The sequence below is a fragment of the Nyctereutes procyonoides genome, unplaced genomic scaffold (assembly GCF_905146905.1).
Source record: "Nyctereutes procyonoides isolate TBG_1078 unplaced genomic scaffold, NYPRO_anot_genome, whole genome shotgun sequence".
NCBI classification, from domain to species: Eukaryota; Metazoa; Chordata; class Mammalia; order Carnivora; family Canidae; genus Nyctereutes; species Nyctereutes procyonoides.
The window spans coordinates 22,929,073-22,949,381 of record NW_026575125.1 but is presented as its reverse complement, the minus strand read 5'-3'; the positions used below and the strand labels follow the sequence as shown (position 1 = coordinate 22,949,381).

General features: G+C 34.7%; 1 protein-coding gene across 1 annotated transcript in view; it reads right to left on the bottom strand.

Moving 5' to 3' along the window:
- Nucleotides 1-13,170, bottom strand: part of LOC129517848 (DDB1- and CUL4-associated factor 8-like) — a 96,652-nt gene extending 83,482 nt beyond the window's left edge. Inside the window, exon 1 of the mRNA XM_055337993.1 lies at nt 13,048-13,170. Coding sequence (XP_055193968.1) covers nt 13,048-13,170 — 123 coding nt within the window. The remainder of the gene's footprint in view (nt 1-13,047) is intronic.
- Between the last annotated feature and the right edge of the window lie 7,139 nt (nt 13,171-20,309).

Below are 20,309 nucleotides of genomic sequence, written 5' to 3'. Positions count from 1 at the left end.
TGTTACTGCTTTTGCTGGGTTTTTTTGTTTGTTTTTTAAATCTCAGTTTGAAACAAAGATTTAACTAACTTCTTGCACATGCTACATGTACCACTCAGGCTGGTAGGGGAGCTCTTTTAATCGCAGGTATCTAGACCACATATACTGATGTGGGCTCCAAGTTCACACGTGCTTGCCTACTTGCCATGACAGAGGAGTAGCAGTCCTGGAGGGTTTTGTAACAATAAACAATTAAATGCTCATGCCCTGAAATGACACATGTCACTCTGCCTACGACTCATTGACTATAATAGTCATACAGCCACACCCAACTTCAAGAGGTGGAGAAAAAATAGAATATTCTCATGTACCTCAAAGAAGAGAAGAAAAGGAGTATTCATGCACATTAGTAATTTCAGCCTTATGACACAGCATTCTTGCATTCTCAAGAAAGGCCATGTTATTTATAAAGTCATATTTCAAATTAAAGAAAAAATCCATAAGACTCCCCAAAATACTCAATAATTGATAAGAGCTGAGACATATTAAAACTTTTCTAGAAAAAAGGTTTGTGTGAAAAAAAAGGTTTGTGTGTATGTATTTTATTATTATATGTCCTTTGACTAAGAAATCACATATATATATTTAAACTATATGAATATTTATACGTATTGTATATTTGGGACTGGGTTGAGTTGAGGGTAGTCATGCAGGTGCTCAGCAGGAAACTCTATTATAAAGGGGACCTAAAATGTCCATGAAAATATAAAGAATTAGAGAAAATATCTTTTTCAGAACTCTTATTTGGATGTATACTGAATGCAATTGCAGGGTATGTTTTCTTTTCGCAAGCCATTTGGGGTAAGACTATTAAATTGCAGATAGAAAAAGATCTGCTCTTACCTGAGTTTAGAGTGCTTTTTGCATAATTTTTAAAAGTTTTTATTTAAATTCCAGTATAGTTAATATGCAGTGTTATATTGGTTCCAGGTGTGCAATAAAGTGATTCAACACTTCCATACAACAACCAGTGCTCATCAGGACAAGTGCCCTCCTTAATCCCCATCACCTGTTTCCTCCATTCCCCCCACCCACCTCCCCTCTGGTGACCAGCAGTGTGTTCCCTATAATTAAGAGTCTCTTTTGTGGCTTGCCTCTCTTTTCTTTTCTTTTCTTTTCTTTTCTTTTCTTTTCTTTTCTTTTCTTTTCTTTTATTTCCTTTCCTTTCCTTTTCTTTTCTTTTCTTTTCTTTTTTTCTTTTCTTTCTTTTCTTTTCTTTCTTCTTTCTTTCTTCCTTTCTTTCTTCTTTCTTTCTTTTCTTCTTTCTTTCTTTCTCTTTCTTTCTTTCTCTTTCTTTCTTTCTTTCTTTCTTTCTTCTTTCTTTCTTTTTTCTTTTCTTTCTTTCTTTCCCTCTCTCTCTCTGTTTATAGTTAACTCTTTAGTGAAGAGTGATAGCACAGGAACAGACTGAATTAGATTGATTCACCCAGGGGGAAGCTCTGGGCCCACTTCTGGCCCTGCTTGAGTTCTTGCTCCAAGAGAGATGAACAAATGGGAGAGTTCAAGCTGTGAGCTCAGTATTATTTTAAAAGGAAAAACAGCCATCAAACCTACATTTAGCTTACTTTATTAAAATAACATAATTGAGGAACCATCAAATAACTTTATTTTGTCAGGCACAATAAAAACAAAATTAAAACCCAGATCATCAGGAAAATAAAGGGGGAGGAGCATGGTCCTTTTTTTTCTCTCTCATCCTCTTTATTCTAACATCTTTATTTTTTCCAGCTCTTTTGAAGAATGATTGCCAAATAAAAACTGAATATATTTAAGGTGTACAATGTGATGTTTTGATATATGTATATACTGTGCACTGATTACCACCATGAAGCTAATTAGCATATTCATCACCTTATATAGTCATCTTTTTTTTTCCTGTGGTGAGAACACTTGAGATCTATTATCTTAGCAAATTTCCAGTATACGATATATTACTATTAACTAGAGTCACCATATTATACATTAGGTCTCCAGGACTTAATCATTTTATAACTGAAAGTTTGTATCCTTTGATCAATTTCTCCCCCTTTTCCTAACTCCTTAGTCTCTGGTAACTACCATTGTACTGTCTGTTATTAAGAGTTCAACATTTTTTGTTTGTTTGTTTTAGATTCCACATATAAGTGAGATCATGTCATGCAGTATTTGTCTTTCTGTGTTTGACTTATTTCACTTAGCATAACGTTCTCAGGCTTATCTATGTTGTGAAAAATGGCAGGATTTCCTGTTTTTAAGGCTGAATATTCCATTGTGTGTGTGTGTATGTGTGTGTGTGTGTGCGTGCTGCATTTTCTTTATCCATTTATCTCTTGACAGACTCTTAGGTTTTCATATCTTGGCTATGAATAATGCTGCAATGAACATGAGAGTGCACCTATCATTGCAGTAGTAATTTTCTTTCCTTTAGATGTATACCCAGAAGTGGAATTGCTAAATTATATGTTAGTTCTAGTTTTAATTTTTTAAGAAACCTCCATACTGTTTTCCATAATGGCTGTACCAATTTACATTCCCACTAACAATGTACAAGGGTTCCTTTTTCTCCACATCCTATAAGGGACTTCTAAAAGTAATAGTACAGGATTATTAGATTGTTTACTAAGAGACCAGAGCCAATGAACAATGATCTGACTGATGTCAGTGAGTAGGGTTTTTGACAAGCAGATTTGCCCTTCTTCTGACCCTTGAACACAACAATCAACTTGTCCTCTAAATAAAAATTGAACAAATATTTAAAAAGTAGTGGTTTGGATAAGCCAAATTGTCAGGGACGTGGCAGAGATATATACTGCCCATTATCTCCAGAATATGACTTCATTGATTAAACTCTATAGATGGCAGCTATCTCCTTCCTCACCACTCCAGTCAGAGCAACCCATCAAACATCATGCAACTCATCCCAGATTAAGAAAATTATTATTAAGTGAGTGATATTATGCATTAATGCATTAAGTCTACATAAGAAAATACAACTATATAAACAGCAAAAAAAAAATAAATGAACTTACTTTCTCTGCATTTATCCCTTATTTTTCATTTCTTAGGAATCTAATTCCTAATCATCGTAAAAAAATTTTAATTTGCATAGAAGTAACGTCCTAGGAGCCCCCAGATGGCGCAACTGTTTAAGCCTCCAACTCTTGATTTTGGCTCAGGTCATGATCTCAGGGTCATGAGATGGAGCCCAAGTCGGCTCCACTCAGCTGAGAGTCTGCTTGAGATTTTCTCCCTCTGGCCCTACCCCAACTCATGCTCTCTCTGTATCTCTCTGAAATAAAAAATAAATCTTTTATAAAAAAAAAAAGTAATTTGGCCTAGGCACTTTATGCACTCTAACTAGGAAAGGCCACTCCAGGGAAAGTCAGAAACCACTTTTTCAAAGCAGAAACCATTCCCTTCAGAGGTAATGAATACAAACACATTGTCTTTGATCATATACATATGTTTTTCTAATCACCATATTTCATATCAGAACTGATATTTCATATCAGAATCACCATATTTCATATCATATTTCATATCATATCCCATTCGTTAAGTCAGTGGCTAGCTTATTAATTAGTAAAGCATCTGTTAGAATTGGATGGTAATTGATGAAACTAAAAGATTTCAACTAATATAAACTGGCTAAAATAGTATGCAGACACTCTTCCCCCTTGAATAAATTGGACATAAAAACTAGCAAGATTTGTAGCTTTTACCCTTGAGGATGATGCCACAGACTTGGCCTGAAATGATCCTGTATCCTTCTTTTGGGTTAGAGGGATTCTGATTGCCTAATCCTGAGGATAGAGTAACTAAGTCCTACTTCCAGGATGTTGTCCAGTGTTGAGTCAATATTCCTTGTAAAGGGGTGGGGTGGGCAAAGCTTCTAATATGACAGAAAGCTAGGACTTCATCAAGCTTACAGAATAGACTATATGAACCATTTTTGCCTCTTTGCTAAAAAGTGTTTCTATTATGAGAAGCTTGTTGGTTTCATAATAATCTGGCTGCAACGTTTAAGGCAAGTAGCTAATTCTTACTCACATAAAACATTTTGTTGGCTACTATTTATTTTTTTTATTTTTTATTTTTAAATTTTTATTTATTTATGATAGTCACACACAGAGAGAGAGAGAGAGGCAGAGACATAGGCAGAGGGAGAAGCAGGCTCCATGCACCAGGAGCCCGATGTGGGATTCGATCCCGGGTCTCCAGGATCGCGCCCTGGGCCAAAGGCAGGTGCTAAACCGCTGCGCCACCCAAGGATCCCTGGCTACTATTTATTAAACACAAGCAAAAACATCCCTGAGTTTTGCATGCTCAAATTTGCTTACAGTCATCCCCAAGAGAATTAAATACTAATTAATGGTATCTCCATTTTTACTACTCAACATTAGTAGAGCCCATCTATTAGAGTGATTTTTTTAAAAAATACACTACTTTTGTACAATTTACATTGACTAAACTTTCATAACTGCTAATCATCATCTTCATCTCAAAACTTGAGCTTCATGAAGAACAATGAAAGTAAATCAAGTTATATGAGATAATAGCATCATTTTAGATGATAAGATTATATACTTTTCATTTTTATTATATAAGCCAAATTTATTTTCTGAAAGATCATTTTACATACAAGAAGCCATTGATTCAAGGTTTTAATAAATGTTATACAAGTAACAACTGAATAAAGCTTGTAGATAATAATTAAAAATGGCAAATTCTTAGACAGTTGTAGAAAATGTTAAGAAATAACATTCTCCACTGCACCAAATTTCAATAGTAAGAAACAAACTAAAACTTTATGCCTCTTGATTAATAGTTTCTATGTGCTCTTCCCCTCAGCCCTGATAACAACCATTTCAGTCTTTGATTTTATGAATTTGACTGTTTTTGATACTCATGTAAGTGGAATCATGTAGTACTCGTCTTTCCGTATCTTGCTTATTTAGCACCTATAGTCAACAGTAATGTGTTGCACACTTAAATTTTGTTAAAAGGCTTTAAAAACCTGAGACAAAACCTAATTATTTTGCTCAAAACTATCCCCCAATTAGATGAATAATCAAATAAGTTACTATCTGAATAAGTTAATATTTCCCCAAAGAACCCAGGAACCTATTTTGTGTCAGCCAGGGGATCCACTAATGAAAAAGACTGAGTTCTGGATGCCTGGGTGGCTCAGCAGTTGAGCATCTGCCTGTGGCTTGGGACGTGATCCCGAGGGTCCGGGATCCAGTCCCACATTGGGCTCCCTGTGAGGAGCCTGCTTCTCCCTCTGTCTGTGTCTCTGCCTTTCTCTGTGTCTCTCATGAATAAATTAATAAAATCTTAAAAAACAAAAACAAAGACTGAGCTCTTCCCTTAGCAAATTCCAATCCAACCAGGCACCAAGAAACAAGTATTGATCATTATATGGTATAATCAAAGCTATATTAGAGGCAGTACATTTTTTTTTTTTGAGACAGTACTTTTTAGAAAAAGGTTCCAGTTTTAGTTTGGTATTTATTAACTGGGAAGCTTTGGGTAAAGCAGTTAACTTCACCAATACTCAGTTTCTTCATTTTTAAAAATGAGATAATGTCTATCTCACAGAGTTCTCATGCCATAATAAGGATTAAATACACTAATGTTTGTTTGTTTATTTGAGAGAGAGCTCACGCAAGAGAGCACAGGTGAGGTGAGGGGCAGAGGGAAAAACAGACTCCTCACTGAGCGGGAAGCCTGACTCTGACTGACTCTTAATGGGATCATGACCGGAGTCCGAAGGCAGGTGCTTACTGACTGAGCCACCCAGGCACCCTACACTAATATTTTTTAAAAGCTTGCTTGAATGCCTGATGTACAACAAACAACTCTAAAGCACTCTTTATGCATTATTAATTGGGTTGAGCAATTGTCCTCAATACCTCCATAAAACATACTGACAGATCTTCTTGAACACCTTGATGCTCCTGGTTACAAGTCTACTCTACCACACCCTTGAACATCCATCTCCATTAATCGAGTTATTTGATTATCAAAGAGGCGGCTATGCTTTATTCTCTCAAGTTTGTTGTGCCATTTTACTTGTTTTAATTGTGTGATTTAATTCAATATGAACGGAACAAAACATTTAAGTGTTAAAACAGGTTTTTGTTTATAAAACAAGTTGAATTCTTTTACTAACACTTGACTTGTGAGCTGCTTAAATATGAGGAGACATGTAAAAAATTGTGAAAATCACATTCTAGAAATATATTTACACAGAGTACTTCCCAAGTGTCCTTAGGCTTCCACTTTATTAATAATAATAACAAAAACCCTAAAACTAAAATGTGTGGATGATACATATAACTGTGTGAATCCATTTGCAAAATCAAACTCAAAAAAAAAAAACAAGAAAGAGTCTTGACACCACATTAGAAAAGTAAATAAAAGGTATATTAAAGTTAAAATGAAGCACTGTAAATTAAAATATATTGATATTTAAGTTAAATGAACATTTTAAAGTATACACTCATATATATGTAGTTCATATATAGTTCTATATAGTTCTATAGTAACTCATTATTTCCTCTGTATTGGGTTCTTTCGATTAACTGACCAGTCACCCATTTCTGGCTGCTTCAGAAAAGAGTAGTCCTAGTCTAAGGGAAAAATCATTGGTGGATATGACTGCATGAAAGCTGGTTTTGTCCAGGGTGAAGGTTATGGAATTCTTTTTGAAGAATCTCACAAATAGAAGCAGAGCATGTGTTTGTATCTATGAGCATTCATTTAAAAACATAGCTACTTGTTAGCATAGCCAAAATATTAATTGAATGTTTAAACAAAAAATGGCTTTCTTCACTAAGAATTATTGTTTTTATAAGATTGTTTTTATAAGATTTTAGGAGTGATTGCTGGAGGGGAGGTAGGTGGGGGATGGGGTAACCGAGTGATGAGCATTTAAGGAGGGCACTTGATGTAATGAGCACTGGGTGTTGTATGCAATTGATGAATCACTAAACGCTACCTCTGAAACTAATAATACACCTTATGTTAATTAATTGAATTTTAGCTAAAAAAAGATATTAGGATTATTTGTGTTTGTTAATTCTAGTTAGAGTTCTTTTGTAAATAAACATATTTTAGAAATTTCTTCCCATAGCATTTTGCAGGGTTAATTTGATAAGATACATTTTTAAAATGTGATAAGATATATATATTTTTAGGAACAAATGAATATCTGGAAATTACTGCTTTCCAGCTACTAAAATGAAGAGTAACCCTTTTAAATTTTATTTCCAGACTATTCGAAAAAATAAATCATATTATTTATACCTAAACCCACAGGAGACATAAGTCTCACAGAATGTGGCCAAATTCTTTAATAATGCATGGTCACTTTGCTTCATAGACTAATGTGTCAATGAATTGATCTTACTATGCAGAAATGTCACCTAAGATTTTTTTCATATTTTTCTTCAAATTTTAAGGAATAAAAATGTATTAAAGTACATATTTACTAGCAGATGCTGCATAAATCCTTATTCATAAATATTTAGATCTTGAATTGATGAGAAAAATATAAGATTACAGTATATGTCATGGACTTTCCACCTAAGTGTTTAACTGTATTCTTGAATTATTCCTGGTGAAGATGTAATGTCTTTAAAAGTATTTTATTATAGCAATGCATTTCCCCAAGGAGGAGTGTTTATATATATATGAATCAAGGTGATGCATTTTGTTGGTATTATTTTCTTGCCTTCTTCCTGGATTTGCTTTCATGACTTACAAAATATTTTACAACAAAATGAACCAACAGGAATTGCCATATTGAAGTAGACAAAGGATCTAGTTATTCTGACAACTATTATATGAATGTGTCTTTTATTATTCTTAAAATTAAAGAAATACATACTTGCAACAAAATTACTTTAAATGAGTAACCTCTTTTCCAAATAATCCAAAAGTAAAGCCAATGTATTTAGAATTCTTCAGAGTATGATCACCTAGAAAACAATTTTTTTTATTGATAATTCTTTAAAAAAATTTTTAAATTTAACTCCAGTATAGCTAACATACCATGTTATGTTACTTTCAGGTATGCAATATAGTAATTCAACAATTCTATATATTATTCAATGCCCATCAATATACGTGTGCTCTTAATTTCCTAGAAAAAATTTACATCCTAAATTGAACATGTACTTGGTCTTCATGTCAGTCAATTGTATCTCTGTTTTTCTTACATTAGAAGTATGTATAAATATCATTTTATGATTGTTACTTCAGAGTAATTGTGATCAATTTAGATGAATAAAACAATCTAAAATTATTTAAAAAATTGTAAACAATTTGAAAATATTTAATTCTTGTGTTTTCTTTTAACCTTTAAACTGGCCGAGATTTTTGTCCTAGATTTTGTTTCTTTGCCCCAAGGTTTCAATAGTTCTATTTTTTTAATCACTTTGCTCTGAAATAATGGTAGGCCAGATCCTCATCATTCGTATAACTACATATCTATCTTCCTCCCTCTGGATGCATGACCAAGTGGTGGAATAATGAAATGCTCTCAAGTTGTTGGAATTGACAAAGTGGCTGAGCAACCAACTGGTGCATCTCAGATGCTGGTATTTGTTTATGTTTTCAGTTCTTTTGCAGGTGCCTAAACAGATCTAATCTTTCTTTTCCTTGAAATTTCAGTTTCCACAGGTCCATGAGGGCAGAAATTTCATCTGTTTTGTGTTGTGCCCAATATTGCGAATCCAAGAAACCACCAAGGAGCCGACACCGATGCAAACACACGAGGGTTTATTTGCAAGCTCGAGCTTGGGTCCAAGTATACCCAACACAGTGAAGCAGGGACTTGGACCCCGAGGCTAAGAGGTGTAGCAGCTTTATAGGGGCCAGTGGCCAATGGGATTGTAACACACATAGAAAGTTGCACAGTCATGTCAGTCCCCACACAGGTGGCCAATTGAATCACAATTTACCCTATAGTGACCGTTTGAACTGGCCTATCACTCTGGTCAGAATTCGCACGCAGTTTTGGCAGGCACAAGGCGGGGTTACATTTTTATGAGCCGATTTCCGGTAAGGGTGTGCTCAGCGGCTTGACTAGGGTGGGGCAGCGCCTTAAGCAATAAGCAGGTCATGTGGGGGTCATACAGGAGGTGGTGGGTGCAGCACAAAATGGAATTAGTCCTGCTCTGCTTGTCTAGGGGTAGGGGATTTTTGTTAAATTTCCTGGGTTCCACATTTTGTTCATAGCTGTACACCCAGAGCTCAGTCAGTGACTAGCATATAGTAGATACTCAATAAATCCTACTGAAGGAATGAATGAAATAAATTGTAATAAATAGTTACTTCGATTAGTGAATTAATGCTCACATTTTGTACTACATTTTAAAGCCATTTTAAAAGTATTTTATGTCATAGTAGTTAGACTCAAGGGATTAAGAGAAAGCAGGCTATGTGATCTCATATCAGTTATTCAGTCTTTGAGTTTTTCTCATTTTTAAAGGAAAATAAAAGTAATTTTGTGAAGATTAAATGGGATAATATATAGTCAATGATTATTTCTGTCACATTGTAATCACTCCACATAGTAGTTATAATTTTTATTTTCAATAGGAATTTTATTTGTTTGGGAATTCACTCTCAGAACTAGGTATTAAAACAGTGCATTTTAAAGAAATTTCATCTGTTAAAAACCACTATAAATTAAAGAGCAAAGCCATTGGTAAGGATTACAAAAGGGCTTGGAAATGGGAGTAAAGAAAAAATAGGAGCTAGTGCCCATTTTTAGTTTTTAAAAAGTATTGGGGCTCAGTTAGTTAAGAGTCTAACTCTTCGTTTCAGTTCAGATCATGATCTCAGGGTTGTGAGATCAAGCCCCACGTTGGGCTCCAAACTGGGCATGGAGCCCACTTAAGATTGTCTCTCTCCCTCTTCCCTCCTTCCTCTCCCTTCCTCCCTCCACTGGGCACTCTCTAAAATAATAAATAAATAAATAAATAAATAAATAAATAAATAAATAAATAAATAAATATTTTTAAAAAAGTATCTAGCACTACCTTGTCAAAGTTAGGTTTTCAAAACACCATACTTCTCCAATTTCTGAAATTAAAATAATTATCTGATATTAAAATGTCTACTTTTAATCCTAATATTTACATTTGTTTTATCAAGGAAATACAGTGATTTTATACATATCAAAGAAGACAATAACAGGCAATTATCATAAGCATCAAAAATAAATTGACTTACTTTGCCTTAAAATAACACAGTGAATAATGTGTTAAATGCTAGCATTAGGAGGGTTTGAATTACTCAGTCCCGTCCAACAATTTTCTGTGATGATGGAAATGATGTATATCTGAGCTGTCCAAGACAATAGTCATAAGTCACATGAGGGTATTGAGTACTGGAAATGTAGCTAATCCTAATGACAGACTGATTTTTAAATTTTATTTAATTATAATGAAGTTAAATATAAATAACCATATGTAGCTAACTGATGGTTACCATATTAGACAGCAGAGATCTAAATACATGTCACAATATTCACTCCCCTTTTTTTGGCAAAAGCATAAACATGGGATCATGTTTTGTCAGTTACAGAACTTGCATTTCCAGAAGCCAGTAAACCTAAAATAAAATGTATTATGCATATTTTTGCATATAGTTCAATATAATTTTATTCATTAGGTCCTTTTGTTCCAATTAAAGTTGTTAATTGAGCAAATGAATGTGCACTGGTATAAAATTGTATCAAATTTGGTATTTAGTTTTAATTTCTGTAAAGATAAAAATAGCAAAAAAAGTCTTATTCAGAACTGAGGATTCTTTTTTTTCCAAAGGTAAAACACCTCTCCTTTAGTTTTCCTGCCTGTCTCTCCTCACCTCCATTATTTCTTCTGCTCTGGTAAAATAGAAAAAAAAAATTTAGGTACACAATGACAAACTAAATTTGTAGTGTAGATAGTTATTCATTTGGTTTTGGTTAATGACACTGCAATTTAACTTATTGTTCTCTTTATTATTTAATTTAGGAAAGGTAAACACACACACAGAGCACACTACTGTTGTTTTCATGTGTTCTCTTTTTAATCTCAGTTCTCTTTGTTTTTACCCTAAGATTTTATCTTTCATAGCATAAAATTATCTTGTTAAGAGAGTGTATTAAACTGTACTGGATCCTAGAATGTTCAGAGATCTGAAATAAGGTTACTTAAACTCATATCTGAATATATGAGCCCTGAACATACAGGATAAGAATCTTCCAATATTCCTAACTCTTTTACCTCTTTCTGAAAGCCGTCCTGCAATTCTTGTGCAGAGATAGCAGACAGGTTTCTAGCTATTTTCAGGCTAATCAGAGCAGTTGACACTGACCACTCACAGTACTATATTGATTCTGAAATTGCAGCTTCATTCTCAGAGTTTCATGGAGATGCATGTACTAACTCCGTGCCATTTTGCTGAAGGAAAGCCGTTCTCAACTCTTGGTTACAAACTAGAATCTTATGGGAAATTTTTAACAAATCTCATTGCCCAAGCTCTACTCCAAACCAATCCAGTCAGATTCTCTAGGGCAGGAGCCCAGGCATCAGTATGTTTTAAACTTTCTCAAATAATGTTATGTACAGCTATCTTTGAGAACCTTGGTTCCAACATGAGCTGATATACTAACCCATCTGCCATCCAGTAAATCTTATTTTCATTCTATCTTCAAGTCAAATGTGTATGAAATATTAAAGTACCTCTAATAGAACCCGTTTGATTTGCAGGTTCTGACCAATTCCAGGTTACATAAATCTTACTTAGGATCATTATCATGCCACTCAATTGTGCTTTGTCCATCTTTTTCTATCTATATATCACTTACAGTCCTAGAATGAAGGTGGGAATGAGATGAGGGTGTACAAAATGATATGGTAACTGCCTTGAATACCTGAGACCCCTAACATCATTACTGTGTCCAGTCAACTGAGAAAGAAAGACATTGTAAAAATTGTTAGATAGCTACAATCATTGCACAATTATTGAAAACTGCATCTGAAACTAATGATGCACTGTATGTTGGCAAATTGAATTCAAATAAAAAATAAATTCTCCTTTTAGAAAGTTTGAATGTTTCTGCCTATGATCTAATTTTTTTAATAACAGGATGCAATTCCAAAAGGTATATCACAGATAATTTGAAAATTATGCCCGATCAACTGAGAAATATTAATACTGGCCTTTGAAGTCAGTTTTCCTAAAATACAAATCATACCTCTATCAAAGTATTACCTGGTATCACATAAATCTTTCTTCTCCCTGCTTCTACTTCCTTCATAGAGGTATCATTATCCTGAATTCAGTGTTTATAAGAATGTTTCCCATTTCTTATTACCCTATGTATATATCCCTTAACAATATAGAATATTATTTTGTATATTTTTACGTTGTAATTCCAAAATGTGAAAATTATCTTCAGAAATTTCACAGTCATTTTTATTTCTTTAAACATTTTACGCATGTTTATCTGACCATCTGTACTTGCTATTAATATCACAATTTCTTGTTCATCAAAATCTTTTTCTTACCTCTTCACTTTGTTTATGGTATCTTGTTTCTTTTTCTGCTATATAACTTTTAGTTCTGAGCTTTAATTCAGGGAATCTTTATATGAGGACAGCCTGTGGACTCTCTTTGAGATCATTTTCTTCTAGAAAGGCAACGTGTTTATTACCTTTGTGAGGTGGCTCTTCAAGTTAATTTTGTGGCATGGAGTGTTATAGACTATATGGGTACCAAAAATAGGATCTTATATCCTAAGTGAAGGTAGGAATGAAGTTGTGAAATCTCAGTAGGACCTTACAATTTTTTTTCCCAGATCCCAAGCCTAGATAGATCATTTTACTTCTTATTGACCTTTGTTAGGAGGTTGATTTCTGTCTAATTCATGCTTTCATCAAAGGTGTAGCTCTTGGCTTGGTCTGGGGTCTTTTTGTTCTACTTTTTCCTGTTCCCTGTTCCATTCCTTCCTAGGCTCCAAGGACTTACCTCCTTCTTTTTCCGCAGCTGTGGAGGCACAAGTGTCTTGGATACTAACACAAAAATTTTAAAAAACCCGAATAGTACAGTTTCAGCTTCAGTGTACCACCTGATTCCGAGCTTCCTCTTCATTTTTGCATGGTCCTGGGGATTTCCCTTATTGTCCTGAGAGCCCAGCTATGTAATTAGATACCTGTTGGTCATATTTATCCAGCATATCTTGATGATTTCTAACAAACAGTTGTTCATAGGAATGCCTGCCTTATCCCTGAAAACAGATGTGTCCTATATTACTGAAATGATGAAGCTTCTGGTAATGAAGTGTATCATCCATTTTTTACTTCATCTATTCATTTATTTGACAAATATTAATTGAATATCTCCTCTGTGTCTTACACTCTTCTGTACCATGGGGAGAAAGTGGTTATCAAAAACGATTGCTACTGTCAAGGAGTTTACATTCTAGACAAGAGAACAAAGATCTCTAGACAAGAGAGACAAAGAACAAGTTAAATGTGTGTATGTGTTTCACAAATGTGTGTTATACACTATACACACACATATACCTGAGAACACATCATACTCTTAAGTAGCTCTCAAAAAAATAAAATCATGGGTCAGCATGAGTGACAGGTGATATTTTTGATATAGTGGCCAGTTAAGGCTTCTCAGAGGAGACATTGATCAGGTAAAAAAGTAGTAAGGGAGCAAGACAGATGGACAGGGGTGGCATGAACAGTCTGGGCAAAGATAACATTAAGTGCAAAGACCTAAAAATGGGAGTTAAGTTATTTTTGTGGGGTATAATAAAAGCTCAGGAGAATATAATCTTTTTAAACAAAGTAAAATTTTTGGAATATTAAATCAGTCATTTGGTCATCAAGGAGCTAGAGAGTTCCTAATCAGTTCATTTACAGTCCAATCAATCATCCAGCCAAATAAAAGATTATTGAGTACTTAATATGTTAGGCATTGCATGAGATGCAAGAGCTAAACACCAGTAACTTGGCGTGCGCTGACAGTGTAATAGGGAAGGCAGGGGATAACCTCATGGAAAGTAACGTAGTCGCAAGAAATATTTTAATTATTGTCACCCTGTTGCCTCCAGAAGAATAACATAGGAGTCGTGTTTTACTTTTTTCAATGTATAAATCATTTATAGCTTTCAGATTATAACTATAGCAAATGTATATGTAAGCACAACATTATATGTATTTTTATAAAACTGCTGGAATCGGCCAAAAGTTACTTGGATTCTTTTACCAGTTTTTCTTGATATCTGGTCTCTCTTGTATCAGCATAACCAAATTTGTTTTCTGAAAACAAAAGAGAATACAAAAATAAGAATAGCTCTTTTAAAAACAAATAACAGACTTTAAAATACCTTTAAAATGATTTTATGGGAAAAAGGAAAAGTACAATTTCTCACAAAACTCATGATGAGAGTGAGGGGAACAATTGTTAATAAGTCCAGAACACTTGCCTTAACAAGGCACTTGATCCTTATAGCCCTTTCTTCTACTAAGTAATACATTATATTTCCCACTGTAACATCAGTAATACATTCCTCAAATGAGACTTTCTAAGTGGAAATGCTAACTAGGAGCTGCTTTCCCCCTGTTTGAAATGAGATATTTTCCATCACCCTAAAACCTAATCCAATTTATTAAAGTATAACAGAAGCACTCTAAAAGCATCTACATATAAATAACAGACTATCATATTAAAAGGTAAAATGGGGGGATTCCCGGGTGGCTCAGCGGTTTAGCACCTGCCTTTGACCCAGGGCGTGATCCTGGAGTCCTGGAATCAAATCCCACATCAGGCTCCCTGCATGGAGCCTGCTTCTCCCTCTGCTTCTCTCTCTCTCTCTCATGAATAAATAAATAAAATTTTTTAAAAAAGGTAAAATGGTTAAGACATCACTTTCTGCTAAAAAAAAGGATAGTATGGCAGAGTTAATAAACAATGGGGTGGTTGTAATAATGCTATGATGCTTTTCTTATCACCTCTAACACTCGATTTATATGTTATCTTTATGGAAGCTATCTGTTCTTTTCAAAATGACTAAGTGATTCTGATGGTGTACTAGTTATATGTGGAAAATATTTCCAAACTTGCCCTACATATCTTTTTATTAAAAAATTTAAAGGTTTAATAAGTTTGATGGAAGTGAAATTAAATTTTACCATATGAATATTAGCTGAAACACACATTGCATGAAGTTCATGCATTGGAAAACAAGAGGCATTCTATGAGGAAAACAGCCAGAGAGACAGTCTATAGAGCATATCTATCCCGTTTTTATTTTTATTTTTATTTATTTTTTATCCTGTTTTTATTTAAACTTACTCTGAAAACCTTAAGTATATTTTTCCTTGTTAATGTAAGGAAATGGAACTAAAAGAGAATCAAAGCACGAATGATTATAAAAGTCCATATATACACAAATACACATGTATACATAAATATGTAATGGTAGAAGTTTATATAATCTTCTGATACAAATGGTACAATAATTACATGACTAAGAAAATATGTACTGAATTATACAGAAATTGGATTTCTTATTGAAAGATGAATGGATAAAGAAGATGTGGTCTGTGTATACAATGGAATATTACTCAGCCATTAGAAATGATGAATACCCACCATTTGCTTTGACATGGATGGAACTGGAGGGTATTCTGCTGAGTGAAATAAGTCAATCGGAGAAGGACAAAAATTATACGGTCTCATTCATTTGGGGAATATAAAAAATAGTGAAAGGGAATAAAGAGGAAAGGAGAAAAAATAAGTGGGAAATATCAGAAAGGGAGACAGAACATGAAAGACTCCTAACTCTGGGAAACGAACTAGGGGTGGTAGAAGGGGAGTTGGCCCGGGGGTGGGGGTGACTGGGTGACGGGCACTGAGGTGGGCACTTGACAGGATGAGCACTGAGTGTTATTCTGTATGTTGACAAATTGAACACCTATAAAAAATAAATTTATTTAAAAGATTAATTAATTAATTAAGTTTAAAGAAAGAAATTGGATTTCTTGAGTATTAAAAATCAATGATTATAAAATATTCTTATGTAATAATATCTTTATAGAGGCCAGCATTTAGTAGGGGATCTGATTATTTGGAAATTAATTTAGAAAGTTTGTAGTCTAGTATATTTTGAAAATGTTATTTCAATTACCCAGATTTTCATATTTTCGAAAGTGGAATAATCTACTTATGCTTTTGAAAATGACAGCATGGGGGATCCCTGGGTGGCTCAACTGTTTGGCGCCTGCCTTTGGCCCAGAGTGCGATCCTGGGGTCCCTGGATCGAGTCCCGTGTCGGGCTCCCGGCATGGAGCCTGCTTCTCCCTCTGCCTGTGTCTCTGCCTCTCTCTCTCTCTCTCTCTCTCTCTCTCTCTCTCTCTCTCTCTCTGTCTACAATAGATAAATAAATAAAATCTAAAAAAAAAAAGAAAATTACAGCATGGAAGTAATATGAATTCCTTATTAAATAGTCAGAATATGCCTGAAGGGACACCTGGGTGGCTCAGTGCTTAAGCGTCTGCCTTTGGCCCAGGGTATGATCCTAGAGTCCCGGGATTGAGTCCCACGTGGGGGTCCCTGCATGGAGCCTGCTTCTCCCTCTGCCTATGTCTCTGCCCCTCTCTCTGTGTCTCTCATGAATAAATAAATAAAATCTTTTTTTAAAAATATGATTGAGTGACAAAATAGTTTGTTTACTTTTATAGTACTGTGCCAAATAGTTTACATATATTATTTTATATGATTCTTATAACAACGTAGTGAAGTAAATATTATGATGATAAATGTTATAGAAAATAACAAAGTAAATAAACAGTTAAGCTTCTAGTCAAGATGGAAGGGGAAAAACAGACCAAATTTACCTTTCTGCCTTAAAATACTAAGAGTGAAAAAAATATATAAAACATTCGTTTTCAGGTGTTGGGCAACTGGCAGGACAGTGATCTCTGAAAGAGGGGAAACAAATGAAGTGAATTTTATGATCACCCAGGATAATACCTGAAGAGAGTTTTCAGACCAGAGCACAGGGTAGTGAAAGCCAGGATGAGCCCAGCAGTGTCCTGAATTGAAGAGATGAACTTGGAAATTTGGGAAGATCAGAGTATCTGGAGTTCACAGGCAGAGTAAAGAAGAAAAGAGAGTTGCAGAGAGAGAAAGCTGAGATTTGCAGAAGGGTTCCCTTCTGAGTCTTTCAATCAGAGTATTTGTCAGAACATACATGTGAGAAAGCTACCTGAAGCCAAGGAAAAAATAACCTGAAAAAACAGGTATAATAGTCTCCAGGGCTCAAATGGATCAGGAATTATTGGTGGCCTCACCAACCTAAGTAGAAAACATTATAGTATATGAAGAATCAGGTGCATTATGCAGAGGGGTATTGGCTCACTTTAAATAATACCTAAACCAAAGCTTCTCTGGTCCTGCTTAACAAAGCTTAAAAGCAAATTTAAAAGGTTCAAACCCCAAGGAAAAGAAATGAATGAAACTTCACCAAGACGCATCATTATGAAATTGCTTACAATCAGTGATAAAGAGGGAAGAACACATTTTGCAAAGAGAAACAAATTTGAGGATTCCAGAAGACTTTTTGGGAGAAACAGTACATATGATGAGTGGATCAATATCTTTTAAGTACTGAAATAACAATCAACCTTGAATGGTATAACCAGTAAAAATATATTTCAATAATAAAAGTGAAATATTTATTCAAACATATAAAAAGTGAAATAATTCATCACCAGCAGACATGCAATTTTAAAAGAAGTCCTTCAGGAAGGGTGAAGTGAACCACATAGGAATCTTCATCTATAAAAAGGAATGAAACACCAGAAATGGGAAATATGTGAATAAATACAAAATGATTTTCTCTTATGTGCTAAATTACATTAAAAATAATTGAAGGCTTAATTAAAAATAGTAACAGTGTTTTGTGATATTTATAACATATGTAAAATTAAACTGTATGACAACAATAACACAAAAGACAGAAGGGAAGTAAATTGTACTATTTTAAGGTTCTACTATAAGTCAAGTGATAAAACATTACTTGAGAGTAGACTGCTGTAAGTTATCTATACAAGAAACACTAAAGCAAAATTTGACCAAAGAAGGTGTATGGATTGCAAATAGGTACTTGAGTAAATATCAACATCATTAATGATTTGGGAAATTTAAATTAAAACAACAATGAAATACCACTATATGCCTATTAGAATGGCTAAAATAGAAAAAAAAAACAATAAACTGACTAAATTTCTTTAAAGATTTTATTTATTTGACAGAGAGAGAGAGAGCACAAGTAGGGAGAGCTGCAGGCAGAGGGAGAGAAAGAAGTAGGTTCCCTGCACCGTAGGGATTCAGGGCTGGATCCCAGGCCCTTGGGATCATGTCCTGAGCCCAAGGCAGACACCTAACTGACTGAACTGAACTACCCAGGAGCCCCAATAAAATGACAATATTAAATTCTGGCAAAGATGTGTAGCAACTAAGAACTCTCATGTATTGCTGTGGGAATGCAAAAATGGTACAGCTCCTTTGGAAAAAAGTCTGGCAGTTTCTCATAAAGTTAAACATACATTGACCCAGAAACTCCACTCTTAGATATTTACCTAAGTGAAAGGATTAATTTATAAATATTAACAGCAGCTTTATTTATAATGCCAAAATTTGGAAATGATGAAAATGTCCTTAACCTGGTGAATGGATCAACAGAATGCAGTGTATGCATACAATGGGATACTACTCAGCAATACAAATTAATGAAATACTGACATTTGCAAGAATGTGGATAAATGTGAAATGCATGTTGGTAAGTGAAAGAAACCAGACTCCAAATTCTACACACTATACTGATCCATTTATATAATCTTCTGGAAAAGATAAAACTATAGAGACAGAAATTGATGAGGGATTGCCAATGGCTGGGGGTGTGGGAGGTAATGAATCCAAAAAACAAACAAAAGCCCAAGAAGTCCTGTCTGAAACTCACACTTGCTTGATACCAAAGGTCCCGTACTCTTAATAATAATCCTATGATGACACATTCAAGATTAATTAAAGAGAAAATAGTTATGAGAGTAATTATTTAGGTAACTCATATTTTCAAAAGCCATTGTTCTTGTATTACTTTCTTGGTTCTCCAAGTATGTTACTCAGACCAGCAATATCAGACACACTGGTTGCCTATTAGAAATTCTCAGACTCCATTCCCAGACCTACTGAATCAAAAACTCTGGGGGTTGGAGTGGATCCAGTAATCTGTGTTTTTAACAAGCCTTCCAGATGATTCTGATGTGCACTAAAGCTTGAGCACTACAGATATACATTAACTCATTAGCCCTCATTACTTCAAACAGTAAATGCAAATGAATTGGGTTACTCTTAATCTGCATTGGAACACTACTCACCTGTAAAGTCTCTTATGCAATGCCAACTCTTTGTGAAATCTTCCATTCCTCCCTACCCCTACACAATACATTGTTTACACCTTTATTAAACAATCATTTCCTTTCACCTTGTGTTATATTTCATTGCTGACATGTCTACAACCTTCACTAGAATGCCAGTTCCATGGGGCATGGATTCTCATTTTTCAAGATTTATAAAACTCATTGCCAGTATAATCAGAGTAAGGGCAAATCCAGCTGGTCATGAAGGTTAAAATAATTGGGAAATGTCAGTTTCCAAGGTACATAAAATTTCAGGCTTGGTTCAAGTAAATAATTTACATTTAGTAGTCATCATATTTTCAGACCCATCAAAATGAGGGTGGAGGTGTGGCATCCACAAAAACATTGCTCACAGATCTCTTACTGCAGAGACCATAATTGATCAGTGGCCCAGCTGTTGAGTTCTGAATCCATCACTGCACTTCCCACAGGTTGCTTCTAGCCATTAATGGCATGCAGCAGGGATACTAAATCAGGGGTATTCCTGCAAAGTACAGAACTTCTCTAATGAGCAACTTTGGCTAAAAGTCTACCCATCAGTCTTGCTGAAACTTTCTTGAAACTGAGCTGCATCTAAAACTTTTCTTTCCTAATCTTCCATCCTTCCATCTCTCCTCCAAGGAGTTGAAATTGCTATCCAGCCTCTTTCAGTTCCCTCCACTCTTTCCCTCACAGCCATTTTTCCCAAATCAATCTCTGCCTTGTTTATTCTGTCTTAGTGTCTGTTTCTCCCAGGATCTGAACTAATAATGCAGGGATCATGTCTAGTTTGAGTTCCATGAATAGTTT